The 20,177-nt window shown below is 27.2% G+C and overlaps 3 protein-coding genes across 6 annotated transcripts in view; all 3 read right to left on the bottom strand.

The window, feature by feature from the left end:
• The window catches only part of LOC124422097 (large neutral amino acids transporter small subunit 1), a 39,012-nt gene extending 28,452 nt beyond the window's left edge, over window positions 1-10,560 (bottom strand). The window contains exon 1 of one of the 2 annotated variants that reach the window (XM_046958084.1): window positions 10,539-10,560. The gene's annotated coding sequence lies outside the window, so the exon portion shown is untranslated. Of the gene's footprint in view, window positions 1-1,458; window positions 1,906-10,538 lie in introns of those variants that run through there. The other variant, XM_046958083.1, reaches the window with a different exon arrangement.
• Window positions 10,561-11,631: 1,071 nt separating this feature from the next.
• On the bottom strand, window positions 11,632-16,588 carry LOC124433081 (ribosomal protein S6 kinase 2 beta). 2 transcript variants are annotated; one of them, XM_046982644.1, is made up of 13 exons: window positions 16,097-16,588; window positions 15,646-15,843; window positions 15,415-15,496; window positions 15,177-15,337; window positions 14,830-14,936; window positions 14,570-14,747; window positions 14,325-14,490; window positions 14,074-14,229; window positions 13,680-13,939; window positions 13,329-13,577; window positions 13,012-13,250; window positions 12,663-12,924; window positions 11,632-12,516 (listed from the first exon to the last, which is right to left on the bottom strand). In XM_046982644.1, exons 1-13 carry the CDS (start codon window positions 16,148-16,150, stop codon window positions 12,391-12,393), a joined length of 2,238 nt encoding a protein of 745 aa, XP_046838600.1. In that variant the 5' UTR covers window positions 16,151-16,588; the 3' UTR covers window positions 11,632-12,390. The 2 variants fall into 2 exon arrangements, with proteins under 2 accessions (XP_046838600.1, XP_046838601.1); XM_046982645.1 differs by having other exon boundaries at window positions 15,646-15,840.
• A 580-nt stretch (window positions 16,589-17,168) lies between these two features.
• On the bottom strand, window positions 17,169-19,863 carry LOC124433082 (tumor suppressor candidate 3). Of its 2 annotated transcripts, XM_046982647.1 has the most exons (9): window positions 19,558-19,863; window positions 19,114-19,292; window positions 18,917-19,034; window positions 18,669-18,809; window positions 18,467-18,607; window positions 18,243-18,393; window positions 18,003-18,168; window positions 17,742-17,781; window positions 17,169-17,412 (listed from the first exon to the last, which is right to left on the bottom strand). In XM_046982647.1, exons 1-8 carry the CDS (start codon window positions 19,639-19,641, stop codon window positions 17,766-17,768), a joined length of 996 nt encoding a protein of 331 aa, XP_046838603.1. In that variant the 5' UTR covers window positions 19,642-19,863; the 3' UTR covers window positions 17,169-17,412; window positions 17,742-17,765. The 2 variants fall into 2 exon arrangements, with proteins under 2 accessions (XP_046838603.1, XP_046838602.1); XM_046982646.1 differs by lacking the exon at window positions 17,169-17,412 and having other exon boundaries at window positions 17,737-17,781; window positions 19,558-19,861.
• Between the last annotated feature and the right edge of the window lie 314 nt (window positions 19,864-20,177).

The following is a 20,177-nucleotide window of genomic DNA, read 5'->3' as shown; positions in this document are numbered from 1 at the left end:
AAAAGTGGGTCATGATTCCCGAAATTATCATAGTATATATGTATACATTACATACAAGTGTATATATATATATATATGCGTGGGTGTGTATATATGCGTATCTATACATATATATTTAAATAAGAAACAAATTTATCTTTTCTTATGTTTAACGTCAAAACTAATTTGTAATTTTGTATCTCTTTCTCTTTTTCTTTCTCTTTCTTTCTTCCTTTCTTTCTCTCTCTCTGTCTCTGTCTTTGTTTCCTTCTTTATCTGTTTTGCCAAGAATTAACATAATTCTCGAACCATTAACGGCGACTCAGAACTCGCCACGTGCTTATCATGTTTCACGTCGTTTATATAGTACGAATATTAGAAGAGTATAAAAAGATAAAAAATGGAAGAAAGAAAAATATTCGATAATAACCGAGTCGAAAGTTCTAATTTTTTTTCTCTCCTTCTCCTTCTCTCTCTCTCTCTCTCTCTCTCTCTCTCTCTCACTCTCTCTCTCTCTCCATCTTTCTTATTTTCACATGATTTTTAATGCGATCGTATAAGCGCTCATGAAAATCGCAATACATACTTTATTAATTTTTAGAAGGTTTAATTTTTCCTTTTATCGATAAAAGTAAATATCAGCTGCCTGAATGAATAATAATTTATAATTTATAATTATGACGACAATAACCGCGATGACGACGAATTTAAATGCACTGTCTTCGTTACTCTCGATTTCTATAAAACACGATTTCGTAGATAAAAAAAACCACTATAATTTCAATGAAAAAACTGAGAAGAAAGATAGAAAGAGAGAGAAAGAAATAGAGAAAGAGAGAGAGAGAGAGAGAGAGAGAGATAAGAACGAACTTTAATTCGTTAGCAACCACTTCGATACGAAAACGTATGCTTCTTAAAGCACTCGAAAGGGCGGCCATACTGCTTCTTTCGATCGTTCACGAAAAAGAAAATTTCTTTTCAAACGAATCCTATCTCTAACAGAATACATTTTTAACAAAATTCTCACGACATTTTGGAATCACTTAAACACATTTGATCCATTCACAATTCGATACACGTAGATTTTCATTCAAGAATCTCTTGGTATAAAAATGGTAACGTGGTCAGCGTGTACGCGTGCACTCATGCACGTTGAAACAAGTCAAAAACACTTTGAAAAATAATTCCACGATGACAAAAAAATATACACTATATGATCGTTCACCCTTTCTTATATATATATATAATATGATTGTAATACATATTTGTGTTCGAATAATTTGTCTGAGAATCTAGAAAAACAAAAAACAAAAAAAGAAAAATAAAAAACGAAAACACGGTCAATGATCATCATTCTTTCTACCTTTATATTCGAAAATATCCATGAGAATTACAGTAAGACGTATAAACGTGAACATGAACAAAAAAAAAAAAAAAGAAAAAAAAAAGAAAAAAACATTAAATATTAAAGAAACTTACCTGTTATTAGAATATCACTTGCAATATCACAGAGTGATATTACGATCTTTGGTTCCTAAACGATAATTTAGATCCTTATTAAGATCCTAAGTACGTCGAAATCCTTGATGAAGGATCATAGTTCACAAACACACACGCACTAGATAAACGATCTATTTCCCTCTATCTCGTCTTTGTCTCGTTGACAACGACGAAGATTATGAATGACAGATAGAAAGAGAAAAAGATAGAAAGACTGAATAAGATTGATAAATAAAAAGAAAGAAAAAGGGAGACAAACAGATAGAGAGAGAGAGAGAGAGAGAGAGAGAGAGAGAGAAGGGGAGATAGAGAAATAGAGAAACAACACGATTAGACGGAGACAGGAAAGCTATGCGCGACACGGTGGTCGAGCTCTGAGTGATCCGTCTTCACGTTTCTCTCTGAACGAGGCTGCTGCCGTTCCGCGTTTAGGTATTACCCTCTCTTTCCTATATACTAACGTCTCTGCGCATGTGTAGGTACATGTATATATTATACAGACACTGAAGCTGGCGCATGACACTTTCGAACTTAAACGTTTGTTAGAAACAAAATAGTTGTTCCTCCCTCTTTGACTTTCTCGAATCTGGTAGGTTGGAATGGGATGGGGGAGGGGATGAATAGGTAACGTTGTAATATTGTTAAAACGAATTTGTTGTTTTACATATATATATATATATATATATATATCTCTTTCTCTTTCTCTTTCTCTTTCTCTCTCTCTCTCTCTATATATATATATAAATATATACGTATGTGTATATATCGTAAGAGTCTAGTTTGGTTGGATCTATAAAGAACAATTATAGATCATTATATACGATATAAATAATTTCAATAATAATGTATTTTTTCTTCATTTGAAATATTTAATTAAACGTTAACGAATTTATTATTCTTTTATACGTAATATATAATGCTAGTTGAGATTGTATATGTCCAATGATATTGAATTAATATCTATCAATCTTTCGACGATCGTTTATTGATTTTTATTTTCTAAGGAAAGTTATTGTATCTCTCTCTCTCTTTCTCACTCTCGCTCTTTGTTTTTGACCTTGTGAAATACAAAATCGTTATATACACATATTGTTATTACCATTCGATTGTAAAACTACGGAAAAGGTGATAAAAGTGTCCTGTTTCGTTATCGAGAGAAAGAGTGAGAAAGAGAGAGACAGACAGAGAGAAAGAGAAACAGAGAGAGAGAGAGAGAGAGAGAGAGAGAAAGAAAGAGAGAAAGAAAGAAGGAGAAAGAAGGAGATCCTGTGGTATAGATCATTATATACATACATCGTTACTCTCAGTCATGCGATTTACGAGTGAGAAGATAGACGTAACCAGTTTCGTTATCGATCCTATCAAAAGAAAATATTATTTACGTTAATCTTTAATCATATATTTCTTTAATGCAAGTTTAATGATACGTTGTCAAATTTATTTGTTATTACATATACAATATTACTATGCTTTACGTAAGATGTAAAAATCGTATGATCATTAATTTATTTATTATTATTTATTATTATTTTTCTTTGTTTGTTTTCTTTTCTTTCTCTTTTCTTTTCTCTTGTTCTTTTTTTTTACTTTAATATCTCTTCGATCTTATTTCTCATATATGTGTATGTATACCGAAATAATGACATAAAATTATGTTTTTATTAATGTGCTACGAATTGAGAATATCTTTTTTACGTGATCAGAATTAACAATAGACATATCGATCGATCAACATAATCGTTTTGCATCGTTAATTTTCGTAAAAATTTCTATTGATAAGATGTTAAGAATTAGAATTGTTTCTTTTTTTTTTCTTTTTTTTTTAACATTTAGATTTATCAATCAATAAAAATGTCCATTTGGAATATTTGATAAAAATGTTTAACGTCGAAATTTTATCGCATTATTTATCAAGACGCATTACGACATTCTCTATCATATAAATATATAATTCAGTTGTTTATATAAATTTTTCTCTTTCTGATATTTATATCCCAAATTTCTTTATAATACATATTATTATATTGAAATAATCATTATCTCTCGCTCTCTCTCTCTCTCTCTCTCTCTCTCAATAATTTTAACATCATCTATAAATTTCAAACGTGTAAATTATGTTTCATTGATTGCCTTCGTATAAGTGTATCACGTTTCTAAGAACATTTCTTCTCGGCTTCTTCTATAACTTCGTAGCATCGTTATAAATCAACGAAAAAAAAAAGAAAAAAATAATCTCAGTTCAAGTTTCCTTTATCGTCAGTTCCACGTGGATTGATTCGTCGTTAAAAACATTGAAAAACATCAGTGAGATGCGTGCGGTACTTTCCCGCAATCGTAATCAATGAAATAAAACTAAATTCTATATATATATGTATATGTGAATCGCGACGATTATGAAAGTAGTTTAAATCATTATATATATTAGGAGACATATATATATATATATATATATATTTTTTTTTTCTCACGAGTTATTATTAAAATTTTTTAAATTACACGAAAGAATTATTTTTATAAAAAATAAATATATTTGCTTTTTTATTTGTTAAATACTATTTGATTATTTATTTAATATATTAAAATTTTTTAATTATATAAAAAAAAGATATTTACTTTTTCCAAATATTTAAAGATCTTTTCAAGAATAAATATATTTTTCACATTTCTGAATGTATATTGTCTTCATTATAAAAAGCAATGATTTTGAAATAATTTTAACTTGCGAGTAAGCTAATAAATATCTCAAAACTATACTATCTCATTACATTTTCGTTATCGCCGACTGATTTATATGTATATTTATGTGTACATATATATATATATATATATATATATATATATATATATGTATGTATGTATGTATTCGTAACATAATAGGAGAGATTATTCTTGAAATAAAACGATACTTAAAAATTCGTCGTTAAAATAAAACATAATTTTTGATTTTTATCTATCAAACGAAAAAAGGAAAATTATGTTCATTCTTTTTTAACATTTTTTTATACATACAATTTAGATAGAAATTTGAAGGAACATTCAAAGTTATATAGCTCTTTAAAGAAAGATAACAATCGGTAAATATAGAACGAAGAACATATACATGTATCTATGTACATAAAGATATGTACATTGTATTTCTAATTGTATTTTATTGAATTGTATTTCTAATTAGATAGATAGATAGATAGATAGATAGATAGATAGATAGATAGATTTTCTTTAAAAAAAGCGACTAAATAAAACTATTTTTCGTAACAATCGCCTTTCTAATATATTCTAAGCTTCCATAAAGGAATAAAACGTGGCAATGATTCCGACAATTTCTTATCTATCAAAGATTTTTCATATTTTCTAATGATTTCCATACTCGAATGATAAACATTATGTTAGATCATTTTTTATTTTTCTAAATATAAAATCTGATTGAAAAATATAGATCATCGTAATATATGTAAGATCAATAAATTTTTGAAAAAAAAAAAAAAAATAATAAAAAGAAAAAATTTATACAAACCTCTTCGAGAATAATCGAATTTCATACATAATTTTTTATATTTGTATTTAGCAAAAATTTTTTTTAATATTATTTCGTTAAATAAATATTAATTTTAAGGTAATATCAACAATTTTTAATTGAAACGATGAAAAATAATCAGAAATTTTTAACGACGCTATCGTTTGTGTACAGAGATATTGTTTGAAACTTGCATAATTAAATTACTCATTCGTTCTCTCTCTCTCTCTCTCTCTCTCTCTCTCTCTCTCTCTCTCTCTCTCTCTCTCTCTTTGTCTCTTTATATGTCTCTTCACAACTTCAGTTTCTCTACTTGCTTCTTGATTATTGTCGTATATCAATGATTTAACGTCTTTAATAGAGTAGATATCATATTTCCTTCGTAATTTAAACGTTAAATTTATGATACAATTATTAACCAGCTTCTAGATAGACGTATGATTAATATAATAATTAATATTTATTATTAATTACAAATTAATACTTTAACAAATTACAATTAATTACAATTAATATTTTAAATTTGTCCATATGTCATATATTAATTATATTTATAAATATTTTAATAATTTGATTAAAATTTAGAATTATTTTTATCTGTGTCATATCTAATTTTAATCATTTAATTTCTTATTATAATTTCATTTTATATAAATTAAATATAAATTTAAAAATATTTCTTTAGAAAATATTGACAAGATATTAATAATAATATGAGAAATAATATAAATATATTTTTCATCTGTCGTCGAAAAATAATTTTATAATTGACTAATAGATCGGGAAAATAATTGATATGTATTAAAATATTTTTTAAACTGCAACACACATATTTTTACTTATAGTCATTGCCAAAATTTTGCTTCGGAGTTCGTTGAATAATATAAAGGATGCGAAAACGTACACCTGGAATTGAATCCATGCAGGATTTCTATTGGTTAAAAGCGAAAAGAGGGACGCAGAATAAAGAAGCATGCGAAGATATACACGCATAAAAAAAAAAAAAGAAAGAAAGAAAGAAAGAAAAGAGAAGAAAGAAAGAGAGAGAAACGTAGACATCGGTTTTCGTCCCCCTTGAAATCTTCGCCAGGTGTACGGTTCCTTCTTTAGAAATTAACAGAAAGGAAGGGCTGATGAAATGCTCTTCTTATTTACTTCAAAATTCTTCAAAGGATTTCGTCGTACGATAAATGTAGCAACAAAAGGGAGAGAAAAAAAAGAAAAGAAAAGAAATTAAGTTAAAAAATTTGAGAAAAAAATTGTTGAAAATTCGTAATTAGAAGAACCGTTGAAAACGTTCTGTCCGAATAGACAGAACTAATGAACGATTCGTTCACTTGATAGAGATATTAACAACAATCAATCAAAAAGAAAAAAAAAAAGAAAAGAAAAAAAGGATTAAATTTCAATATTTTTTTTAATATAGAAAGCAAAAAATTTTAGTAAAAAGTTGTGTCTAAATCATTTATGTTAAAAGCGTTAACGATGAAAACTTATTTCGAAATTTATATCGCGAATTAGAAAATGTTAAAATATAAAAACGTAAAAAAGATTTATGTTATTTGATGATTGTTCTGATTAAATAGACAAACGGATAGACAAATAGATCACATGATAGACCAGTTGAGGTTTCACTTGCGACACACTGGCTTAGACGTAACCGGAATATCCCTTTTCTTTGAGTCCGTATATACCCGCATGACATATCTTGGAATCAAATAAATTAATACGGAATTGCACAAGGTCTTTATTATGAAATTAAATAATTATTTTCCTATTCATTCGATGATTGGTATGAGTAAAAATTGAATTGAAAACAAAAAATATAAATTAGATCTTTTTTAAAAATGATGATAATAAAAGTACTTTTGTTACAATAATCAATGAAAGAGAGAGAGAGAGAGAGAGAGAGAGAGAGTGTGTGTGTGTGTGTGTGTACGTGTGTGTATGGAAGTGTGAATAGATAGAGTGTGAATAGATAAACAAATTATTATAAAAATTATAGAATTAATCGAAAGGAATTTTGTCGATAATTATTATTGATTGATTTTCAATTTTTATTCACCATGAATCGATCGTGTAGACGATAGGATTATTCCTCATTGCAAAATATAATAAGATTACAAATTATGATTACAATAATCAATGAATGATAAATTAATTACATTGAGACGTATTACTCTTTCGATCATTATCTTCTCTTCAATTTCTAATCACTTTGTAATTGATAATGTAAACGAAAAAATGTTTCTCATAGAAAATTATGATAATGTGGATAGTTGTTTTATGTGTCGATAATAATCTGAATTTTCTTTTCTTTTTTTCTTTTTTTTCCTTCTTCTATTTTTACTCATTATGAATCGTATGTATCAACAATAGCGTTTTTTTTTATACTTTATAACATTTCTTCGAACAAATGGAACGTTCGAGAGGTTTTCTCCGAGTGATTTACTTATGGACTAGATCGAGAAGGAGAATGAAAGAGATAAAAAGATAAAGAGAGAGAAAGAGAATATGTCGCTAACGCAGGATATTAGATAATTAGCAACATTTCCATCATTCGCCGGCCGTTCAACTATTGTCATCTGAGGTCAAGGTTATGTACGTATGAATGTATAAATGTATGTATGAATGTATAAATGTATATATGTATGTATGAATGTACGTATGTATATATGTATATATGTATGTACTTATAAATGTATATATATATATATATATATATATATATATATATATATATATATATATATATATATATACATGTAATACCTCGTGTTATCCTAAGATAACTCCTTAAATATCATTCTTATTTATAAATAACATTACTGACATTATTAAATATGAGATTTTTTTTTCATCTGTGTAATCGAAAGAACATCGAAATAATAAATATAACAAAATAGATTAAATATTATACGATTAGTTAATTTAATAATTATTAATATTAATATACATATATTTATATTTAATCTCTTTCATTCTCTCTCTCTCTCTCTCTCTTTCTTTCTCCTAAATATATTAATCTCTATTTAATGTCAATAATTATTTTAAATAATTTAAAATATTGATTCTGATTGATCAATAGTCTCGCTAAAATGAAAAATGAAAAAGAAAGGAAATAGGAAAATTAATTGAACGCGATTAGGATTAAGATTAATGAATAAATTCTAAATGAAATATATAAAATTATTAATCGAAAATAAATCGTTTTATTTTGTCGAATTTATTGATATTATTAAAGAATAAAAAATCGTGAAAATATTAACATAAATAGAAGGCAGAGTTGTATATACGTGATCTGAAGGAACATAATCTCGAAACGTTTGCTTGTTGTGCATGGGATATCCGTGTGTTAGTGACGTCACGAAATCAATACCGGCCTCGGAGGCTGGGTCCATTCTACGTCACCAATGACATAACTAACTCTAGGAGTGGGGAGAACTCTGAAATATAGATAACACGTTGTCCTGAATTACGCCTACGCTCTTTCTCTCTCTCTCACTCTCTTTCTCTCTCTCTCTCTCTCTCTTTCTCTCTCTCTCTCTTTCTCTCTCTCTCTCTTTCTCTCTCACTTTATCTCTATCTCTCTATTTCTACCTCTGTCTCACTCTTTCTCTCTTTCATACATCTTTATCGAAATTTTTCTTAATTTTATAAAAATTTATAATTAATAATAAAAGAAAAATTCTTTTTTAAATAATTTACACAAATTTTTCTACACATACATATGTATATCGAAATTTTGTCACGCACACACACACACACTATACGATACTATACTATATACGATACTATACTATACACACACACTATATCATTTATAAATCTACAAATAGCGAAACAAATCGAGATTAATGTATTATAAATTCATTGTGAAATAATTAATATGAATGCCTTTACATTTTCTTTCTGTCTCACTCTATTTATTTTTCATACACACACACACATACATATATGATATATATATATATATATATATATATATATATATATATATATATATATCGAAAATTTCCTTAAACTTTTAACATGTTATTTTTCACACTAAGAATTTCTTTCATTTAATCGAATTTCAATTCAATTTCTATTTTATTCATTGATAGATTGTCGAATAATTAAAAGCAGATAACGATCGAATGTGTCGATAAAAATATGTTACAAATACATAGATGATGTTAATTAAATCTTTCGATATGTTTCTTTTTTTCTTCTTCTTTTATCAAAATCCACCTTTGATGGTTCGACGGTTTGATACTCGTTGGAAAATGTCAACGATGACGATACTGAAAATAATGACGATGAAGATAACGATGACATGTAAATTAACATAGAATGACTTACTATGATAGATTATTTTATCTATATATCTTACGTTAAAACTCTGAGGATATAAATAAAAAGAAATTTATAATTTATGATGAGCTATATATATATATTGCCCGATAATGCCTCTTACACGACACTTATTCGTCCATAGGAAATCCAGTCTCGTATCTCGTATGGAGCGTTAATTGAGGATTATCACTCGTTTATCTAACATAACCGTTTTGAACACATGAAAGCAAACGAGGCTTTGACTGCTTTGACGTATACGTATATGTTGTACCTTCGATTTTATGAGAGAAAGAAAAAAAGGACAAATAGAACGAAGAAAAAGAGATACGAAAAAAAAGAGAGTGTGTGTGAGAGAGAGAAAGAGAAAGAGAGTGAGAGAGAGGGAGAGAGAGAGAAAGAGACATTCTTCATCTTTTTTTTTTTTTCTTTTTTCTTTTTTCTCTAATTTTTACGACTGGTTAATGACATATTACAAAAGATAAAAACGTATATCTCAATTTATTACGTTGTACTGACTGTAAGGATATATAGTTTCCTTTACAAGAACATACCAATCTTCCAATTTAAAGTCAACGTTATACTCGTTCGCTGTTATAACTGGTAATTACCCTTTTGCCGTTTACACGTTAATTCCATTCATATTTGAATAAGAAACTACAACATTGGAAAATTTTTCCTTAACGACGTTCGTTAAAAAAAAAAAAAAGAAAAGAGAGAAATATCCGAATGAAGAAACGATGAAAAGTTATTGATGAAAAATTGACTGAACGAATTTTATATATTCGTCAATGAAAATGCATAGAATTAAATGAAAAATGTATTCGTAGAAAAATTATTTTACTTAATTAATGATTTTATAAGTATATAATTAAAAAATATAAATAAAACGTGTAATACGATAGATCGGATAAAAATTCTTTTCTACTTGTTTGTTTTATAATCTGAAAGAAAAATTATTATTATTCTAAAAAGTATCGAAAAAAAAATCGGATTGATATTTTAAATCATCTAAGAACTTTTGAATCGCTCATATATATACATATGTAAACGTAACAATTAATTATTAGAAAGATTTTTAATCTTCCATAAAAAAAAAAAAAGAAAAAAAAAAGTCGATGTATATTTTTATTATCAAAAATGATCGATTTCAAATAAATAAAAAAATAACTATATATAAAAATATATTATAATTGATGTATACTTACACACACACACACACACACACACACACACACACACGTGCGCACACAGCACGCACGCACGCACGCACAGCACAGCACCAGATTTCATTTAACTACCCATCATACGTAACATTATTTTTCCTTCTTAACCGACCTAGTTTTTAACGTCGGTAAATCAGTTTTCTGTTCAAATCGTGCGAGTAAATCTATGAAGATATATAAATAATTATAATTAAAAAATATATTTATTCATTAACAAACGCAGGAAGGATGTCGAAGAGGCAATAGAAAAAAAAAAAAAAAAAAGAAAAAAAAATTTATTTTAAATTTATTTAATTGATATAAAGTTTATATGTGTACTACCATAATATAATTAAACGATATATGACGTATACGTAATATAATAAATTGATATTCAAACAAGAGTATATTTTGCTCGTAAGACACGTTAAAAAGAAAATAATTTTTATTGAATATTTGAATGAGAAAGCGAAGAACAGGACAAACCATTTGGTCAAAAGCAAATTTATAATCGTCTATAAATATGTAACAATACTTTGTTATCTTTTATATATGTAGATATGATACATATTGGACTGGTAATAATATAGATTTATTATAATACGTTTATATTGCTTTTGAAAATTATAATTTATATATATATATTTTTGCATAATAGATACAGCTAACGATGCTTACTCGACGGAATCGGAGAGTAGACTGACATAAGAAATGTCAAAGTCACTTAGGTTCTCATTCTTATTTATCCTATGTATACTTTTATTGTTTATCATTGTTTAGGAGCCAAATCCTACGTGACATCTTTTATTTTACTCAATTCACATATATTCTTATATATGTTCTATTTATGAAATATAAATAAAGGATTAATCACAGAATTAAAAAAAAAAAAAAAAAAAAAAAAAAAAGAAAAAAGGTCACCGTTTGAACGAACGAAAATAATTATCACCTAAAATATATTTCAAATTTACAATTTAAATTTAAACAGTCCTACGATATTAATTAATTTTAATTATTCAAACATTAGCATTTCATATATGTTAATAAATATATACATACGTATATAATCGTAAAATATTGATTTCAATAGATGTTGAATATTTCTGGGATAATTTTATTAATATTGAAATATTTTACATAGTATTAAAGCTGATAAGAGACTGTAAATGAATAATTTTCTCTATTACTATAGAAGTGTTTAAAGCTCATAAAGAAAATTTTAATTTATAATAGATCATTATATACCTAATTATATTTCAACATTGCACGAATAATACTACATTCATATCAATAAAATATAATCTTCTGTTATATTTAGATTTACATTCACTTATAGACTTATATAGTCTTATTTAGCAAGATCGACGTAGGAAATATATTTAAAAAGGGGGTTTTTTTTTTGTTTTTTTTTTTTAAGAATATAGGAATCTTTGACTAAAACTTAAAGATTTAGGCATTAATATTAGATCATTTTTAAATGTCTATGTATGGCAATATATACGTACATAAAAGTACGCAGAGGTACTAAATGAAAATGAAAAGTATAAATAAGTATCACATTAAGTTCACTGTCACTGATTTGTAGTAAACGCTTCTCACACATTTTGTACATAATTAATTGAATAATAACAGTGATAGTGCCAATAGAAACATTTAGCTTCTTCCTTCTTGTACTTTAAATTATCTCGCTTGTACATGTCAAAATTTGCCCTTTTAAGATTCTTTTAGATATTTTTAATTCCTTCCTTTCTCTCTTCTTTCATGTTCTTTTTTTTTTTTTTTTATTTTTTCTTTCTTCTTTTTTCTTCTTTTTTTTTTCTTTTATTATTTTTTTTCAACGTATCTTAAAATTTAATCTTAAATTTCTGTAGGACCTGGTTTACCTTGTGTTCTACGACGGGCTAATTCTGACAAAACAACAGGCCCAATATGAGGTAATCTTGGACTATTTGACATAGCTTTGTATGTTGCTGCAACGGCCATCTGTAAAATTTTAATATATAAAATAAAATTAAGAACGATCGCACAGTAATAAATATCAATATAAAGATTTTTGATTAAAAAAAAAAAAAAAAAAAATAAAAAAAAGAAATAAAAAAAAATAAGAAGAAAAAAAGAAAAAAAAATACCTTTAAACTATGTGGATCTGTACTAATATCAGGTAACATTTTTTGTGGAAGGTGATGACGATTTGCAACCCAAGGATATTTTAAAATTAAAGCTGCTGTAGGCCTACGATTAGGATCAACGTGTAACATTCTCTTCACCAATTCTTTGGCTTCCATTGATATTTGACACCAGACTCCACTTTCTACATCTATATATCCAGGTCCAATATGATCAAGTATATCGGTTGCACTATCTCCTGGACTGTTTCGGAAAGGGGTGTATCTGCAACAAAATAATTAAATAATAATACATTTGATTTTGTGCATTATTATTACGTGATAAATATTTCCAAAACAATCAGTTTCATACCCGGCTAACATAATATATAATAAAACACCTAAAGACCAAATATCACAAGCTGTATCATATCCTTGCCGTTTTAATACTTCAGGTGCAACAAAATTGGCCGTATAACATGGTGTCATTAATAAACCATTTTCTGCACGTAATTGTTTAGCAAAGCCAAGATCACATATACATAATGTACTTGGATCGCCACCAGGTTTTGAAAACAATATATTTGATGGTTTCAAATCACGATGAACTACCTGAAACATTTAAAATTTATATTATAAATATTTATTATCAATAGAAATAATTAATTATAAAACGGTATATATACTTACTCCATTTTCATGTAAATAATGAACTACACTGGTAATTGTGTATATCACCTCGGCAGCTTCTCTTTCTGTAAAATTACGTCTTTGTAACAATCGATCAAGAAGTTCACCACCTCGCAATAATTCTAATACAAGATAAATTCGTCTATCGTCTTCATGAACGGTCCTTAGAGATACGATATGTGGATGCCTTCCGTATCGTAACAATATTTCTATTTCTTCCGAAGGATCCCGTTTTGCTTTTTCAATCACCTATTTTACGACCAATCTTAATTACATATAATAAATATAAAATTTAATAATTATAAAATATAAAAATTTCTCATTATATATTTATACATGCATATAAATTACCTTAATAGCATACTCAGTTTTAGTTGCCTTATGAACTGCAAGGTAAACGGTACTATAAGTTCCTTTACCTATCTCCTGCTTAAATTCATATTCATCGGTTACTAAAATAGGATTGACATAAGCTGGGAAAGTATTACTAATACTATCACAGTTTTTGTACTCTGGAGTTTTTGTATGATCTTCTAATAAACAAGGTGCAACAAAGCTAAAGCCACGAAATAATTCATGAGCATTTGCGCTAGGAGGTACAGCAGGAGAATCTAAAAATAATAATAATATCTTTTCAAATACAAAATATATACTTGGCCAATTCTTTCAGCTAATCAACGATTTCAAACATTAACATAAAGAGGATAAAAAAAAAAAAGGAAAACAGAAAATTGTACATTATTACCTTTAGGTGTTTTACACGTAAATTCACTATCAAAATAAAATGCATCATCTTCTTGACTAACAGCTGGCTTAAAAGGCGGTCTTATCTCTTTCCTATAAAGAGCATCCCAATCAATGGTTCCAAAAAAGATATGGTTTTTTATTTCTTCTACACTACCTAAGTGAATGTATGAAAACAAATCAAATAAAATATTCGCACAAGATATAAATATACTTTCATTAGAAAATTGAAAATAAATATTTAGACATTACCAGACCCAAGTCTATTTGCTGGATTTCTTTTGAATAATACTCGTAATAATGCACGGGCTTCCAATGAGATATTAGAAGGCATGATAAGCTTTGCTTTTAATATTTGTGTCATAGTTTCTTTTCTATTCGCACCTTGGAATGGAAGTGCACCCGTCAACATCTCAAACTGCAAATTATTATTTATTGAAAAGATAAGATATAAATGAATTAAAATGTTTTCTAAAAAAACTTTTTTAATAACTCACCAAAAGTATACCAAAACTCCACCAATCCGCAGCATAAGAATGCCCTTTTCGATTAACTATCTCCGGTGCCATATATTCGATTGTACCACAAAATGAATATGCTTTAGAATTATCCAATGATTGTTTACTTAATCCAAAATCAGTTAAAGAGATATGTCCTTCAGTGTCCAATAAAATGCTGCCAGAAAAAATAAAATAAGAAATAAATGAAATGATATTTTTCTAAATGTTATATCAATTTACTTTAATGAAATACAAACTTTTCCGGTTTTAAATCGCGATATATTATACCAAGTTTATGTATATGATCCAATGCAAGTGCAAGTTCAGCAAGATAAAATTTTACATCCTCTTCCGTGAACATGACCTGTAAATTTATTTCTAGAATAGTAACAATTTCAATTTCAATGAAAAAGACATAGTATTAAAGAGTACATATACGATAGTTGTTATCAATCAAGATATATTAAATATTTGTCATTATTATGTGCATATATACAAATTGAATAAATTGTGCAATCACAAAAAAAAAATATTCATTGATAGAAAATGAAAATTGAATGAAAAGTAATCATACAAGTTGTATCTAGTTAGCTTGTTCAATAACCTCTTTGGATAGTCTTGTAAAAAGATCACCACCCTTTAGGAAGTCTAAGATCAAGTACAGTTTGCCCTCTGTCTGGAATGCATAGTGTAGTCGAACAATGAATGGATGCTCCACATCCACCAATATATTTCTTTCCATTTTTGTTCTTACTCTGTCTCTGACTAAGGTACCATGATATAACAATTAGACCGAACAATAATGAAGGAAATATTAATTTTTTAATTATAAAAAAAGATACCTTTCAAAGTCGCCTTTTTAAGAACCTTCATAGCATATAGTGTGCCGTTATCCTTTCCCACAACTTTCCGTACTAAAAATACCTAAACGAATGCATATATATATATATATATATATATATATATATATATATATATGTGTGTGTTTGTAATCAATTACAGAAAGAAATGAAGAGAAATAATAAAAAAAATAAAATAAAATAAAATAGACAGATAAAAGTTTAACTTTATACCTTGCCAAAAGAGCCTTGACCAAGTACTTTTAATAGTTCAAAGTGAGACGGATCAGCTTTTTCGTGTCCATCTCGAACCACCTCACGAACCTCAATTTCATGCGACTCGGAACACCCATTTGAGCGAGACTCAATAAGGTTTTCTTGAGTAATCATTGTTTCTTCCTGGTTCTCATCTGACAAAATTTCCAATCCCTGCTAAACAAACAAAAATTATATCGTTGACACAGCTTGTTATTTAAATATACATATATATATATATATAATATGTAAAATATATATATATATATATATATATATATGTAAAATATATATATATATATATATTGTTGTTATATAAAAATAAATATTTTCTAAAATCATCCTATATAATCGATGTAAGGTAATATTGAAATTGAATTAAAATACGTTTAACAATTTATTAAATAATAAAATCAATGAATTATCTTACCTTTTCATTTACATGTTGTTCAGTCCAAGGAACCGTCAGATTCGCTAAAGGCATTATATTTGCATTTATTTCCAAGGTCGTATAGGATAAAACAAAATAATTATAGTAATGTCACTATTCCGTTGCAACATTTAGTAAGCTATTAAAAATTAATATTTGCCCAGTATACTCTGTATAAACAACTAAAAAAAATTTTCCGCACATTCGCGGTTAAGAATGAGGAAGGCATGTATGTATATAGTTGACGCGATAAGTATCGACCACAGATAACGACTTAACGCTAATGCTTTTAGACGGGACTCTTGATTTAAACCGGAAACTACGTCTAGAGAAAAAGCGATAATGATAGCACATAATTTAAATACAATCTTCTACCATCCGTTCGTTAGAATTAATTAAATGCATCCGCTAATTAATTACTAAACATACAAAGATATTTCATTGTTGCAAATGAATTCAACCCCCTCTCCTTTCCACTCCCTGTTTCTACCCTTTTCCAATAATGAAAGATAATCTTTACACAGTGTGGGTTTTAAATCGACAAAAGATTACTACGATATAGCTAATGAACATTTCTATATGTCTGGTTATATTTTATAAAAATTCCCTAACTCTAATAAAAACACGATAGATAACAGGAGTAATTCAAATTTTGACATACAATAGTCGTGTAAATAAATCTCGTAGGGGGGGGGGGGGAAACAAAAGAATTAAGATTTAGTTTTATTTATCACTTATTTGTATATTACTAATATTACTGATCAGCATTCATATGAAATTAATAAGACACTAGCGCCACGTGATCTAATATCGAACTATGAAACTCGAAACTAAAAAATAAATCTATTTCAATTTTAATAGTATATGCAATAATTTCATTCGATAGTAATATACATCAAGTATGTCTATCGACGTATAATCTATTTATTTACGTTATAGTTTAGTTATTTATGATAGGATATTTAGTTAATTATAGTAGGATAGTTGTTCTCTTTTTTTGTTTTTTTTTTTGTTGTTTATACTTCAAGGATTCACAGATGGTATCAAAATATTTTGAAGAATTGTCTCAAAATAAAAACCAAAAAGTTTTAATTACATTTATCTTTTGAATACAATCAGTATCCTTACATGTGTTATTTACATAAATTCTTTTTATTGTTGATTCAACTTCTGCCTCAATCGTTCATAATGGTTTGTTTTTTCTCTTTTTACTTTACCTGTATAGATTTGGAAGAACTCATAAATGATATAATTTAAGCAGATAAATTTCAGTTTAAAGGCAGTTTTAAATTTCCAGTAATTTTTTATATCAAACTCTGTAAATAAGTAATTTTTTATTCTGATTATCTTTTGTTTAAAAAATTTGTATGACTATTAATAGTCATATATTAACATATTTTACTTTACATAAAAAATGTATGAACTTGATAATTATCGTACAACATTTATAGAAAGGTTGATTAGGCTAAGATACATCATTCTTTTGTAACAACTTTTTAGCCTTCAAACGTGTGCAAAAATTCAACAATAAATTATGTATCATTTCTTTATCATCACTATAACTCGTGTACCATAATATGCATTTGTGAGGCCAATGAGATCATGGCAAGATAAAAATTCTCACAAAAATGGGACTTATACAAACCTTATTTTTCTGTAAAATATCTATTCATTTAAACAGCAATCTGTAACAGACCAATTAATCTTCACTGGAAGGGGATTTAAAGTAAATACTTTCAAATACATAACATGGAGTATGATAGTATCTTTCTAGATTATACAAACATATACTATCATACTCCAAGAGAATGTAATATAGCTATTTGCAAAACAGAACAAAATTAATGGTAAAACAAATGTAGATTGTATGTAAATATATATAATAAATGTGTGTATCTTGACAAACCTGTATGGATACCCTTGAGCCTTGTTCTTGAATATGGATAAAAGTAGACTAAAGAAAATAGCAACTAATCCAAAGCCTATCACAGCAAATATTCTTCGTTTTTTAACATCACCTTTCCTTGTAGCAGCTTCGGTCATTAGAATCATTCCTAATACCACTGCTCCATCTTATTACTTTTGTTAAGGTATATTACATATACTTAACAATTAACTTATTATGTTTATTAAATTAAAAGGATACTTAAAACCATAACAATATAAGTTTCTAATACGAATTGACCTTGGGATGACCCATGGATATATGCCATATTTCCATTAGCTGATTTGTGAATAAATGGAGGTCCTCTGATATGATTCCACATTTGTCCCGATATCATTGTAAGAGTGAAAAACTATAAGAAGATCAATTTTAATAAAACGAATCGTTTATATTAATAAAAGTAAAGAAAAATAAAATAAGCTTACTAATGCACCAAGAGCCCAAATTGTTTTATTATAAATTAAATCTAAATTATTACGTCTAACATATAGGAATACTCCAATCAGAACTGAGAACATTATCAAAGTTACTGTGCCAGAGTAGTTTGGTGGCCTGAATATGTTTATCTATAAGAAATAATTATTATCAATAAATGTTTTATTACACAAGCTCATAAGAAATATTTACCTGAATATCGGTACGTTCTGATATCCACTTTGCTATTGCTTCTGCGGCAAAACCAACTCTTTGTATATCCATAGTATCAGCTGGTTTTGGTTTACCTTTTGCTGGAAAATGTATATATACCGGAGCAGTATTCAATCTCATCTAAAAAAAAAAAAAAAAAAAAAGGATAGTTTTGTGTCTTTATATTTTGTCATTCTTATATTTCATATTCACAAACTGATTATTGCATGTATATTTGTATTTAATACCATTTGAAAAACGTCTGATCCTTCATCGAAATCTACAGATGCAAAAAACAACTTATTCGAATAAGATTGAGAATATCGGAATGAATTTGCAACTATTGTGAATTCGTCATTTGCATGTCTGAAAACATATATATATATATATATATGTATATATAATTAAAAGAAATCATTAACAAACTTATTATTATTTTTCTTACCTGCAAATTTGACACTGCCTTTGCGGTGCCATAGCAGTGAACATTACTATAACAGAATAATTTCTTGGAGTATTTTTAACAAACTCCTTAAATTTTGCTCCGTTAAATTTAATTACTGGTCTCCTAATGGCCATTTCTGTTAACTGTTGTACACGTTCGGCTAACGAGGAACTTTGACTCTAGAAAATATATGTAAATTGATCTGCTTAGAGGTTAGAAAGAGGATACATTATTAGTCCATACAATCACTTAATTTATCTTTTTAATTATGATCAGAGTAAAACGATTAATTAAATTTTAATAGAAAATTAATAAATATAAAAGAAATTTCATTGAAATTCCACAATAAATTGAAATAAATTTTGAGGCATGACATTAATCTGACATTTCAAAATAGCACAATTTCTTTGAACTTATCGACGAAATTATTTTCTAAATTCTCACATTTTTCGTTCTATATTGACAGCTAACATAAGATAAACTTATGAGCACAATCCCCAGGAATGTAATATAATATTTCGACTTCATTTTAATAGATTTTGGCAAGATAATCTATCAGAAAAAGCAGTAACAGCTATCTCTATCGGAGTACGCTAATGGAATAACTGTACATATAACATGCTGCAAATGCCGATTGGTCTGAACATTACTACGTGGCACTTGATATCTACAATTTCTCTACAACAAAAATTTATTACATTATTACAATATTAAACGAGAATATAACGTATCCTTTATAAAGATTTAATGCGCACAAAATGTTGAAAGAAAAGAGAGAAAAAAGAAACGAATTCATTTATACGAATATCATTCTATATATTATTCAATAATTCGAGACACGTTGTTATATCGCGGAAAAATTTTACTTTGATGACACTTTAAATAACTTTTTCGATAATAAACAATACAATGTAGATTTTATTGGAAGAAAAAAATTATTGTTTCAATATTTACGATTAATATTATGAAAAAAAAAAAAAAAAAAAAAAAAAAAAAAGAACAGAAAAGAAAAAAGAAAAAAAAAGGGGGGGAAAAAAAAAAGAAAAATCTAACAGGATAAATTG

Source organism: Vespa crabro, chromosome 2 (assembly GCF_910589235.1).
Source record: "Vespa crabro chromosome 2, iyVesCrab1.2, whole genome shotgun sequence".
NCBI lineage: Eukaryota > Metazoa > Arthropoda > Insecta > Hymenoptera > Vespidae > Vespa > Vespa crabro.
Note: the sequence above shows the minus strand (reverse complement) of the source record. Positions and strands in the feature narration are given on the sequence as shown.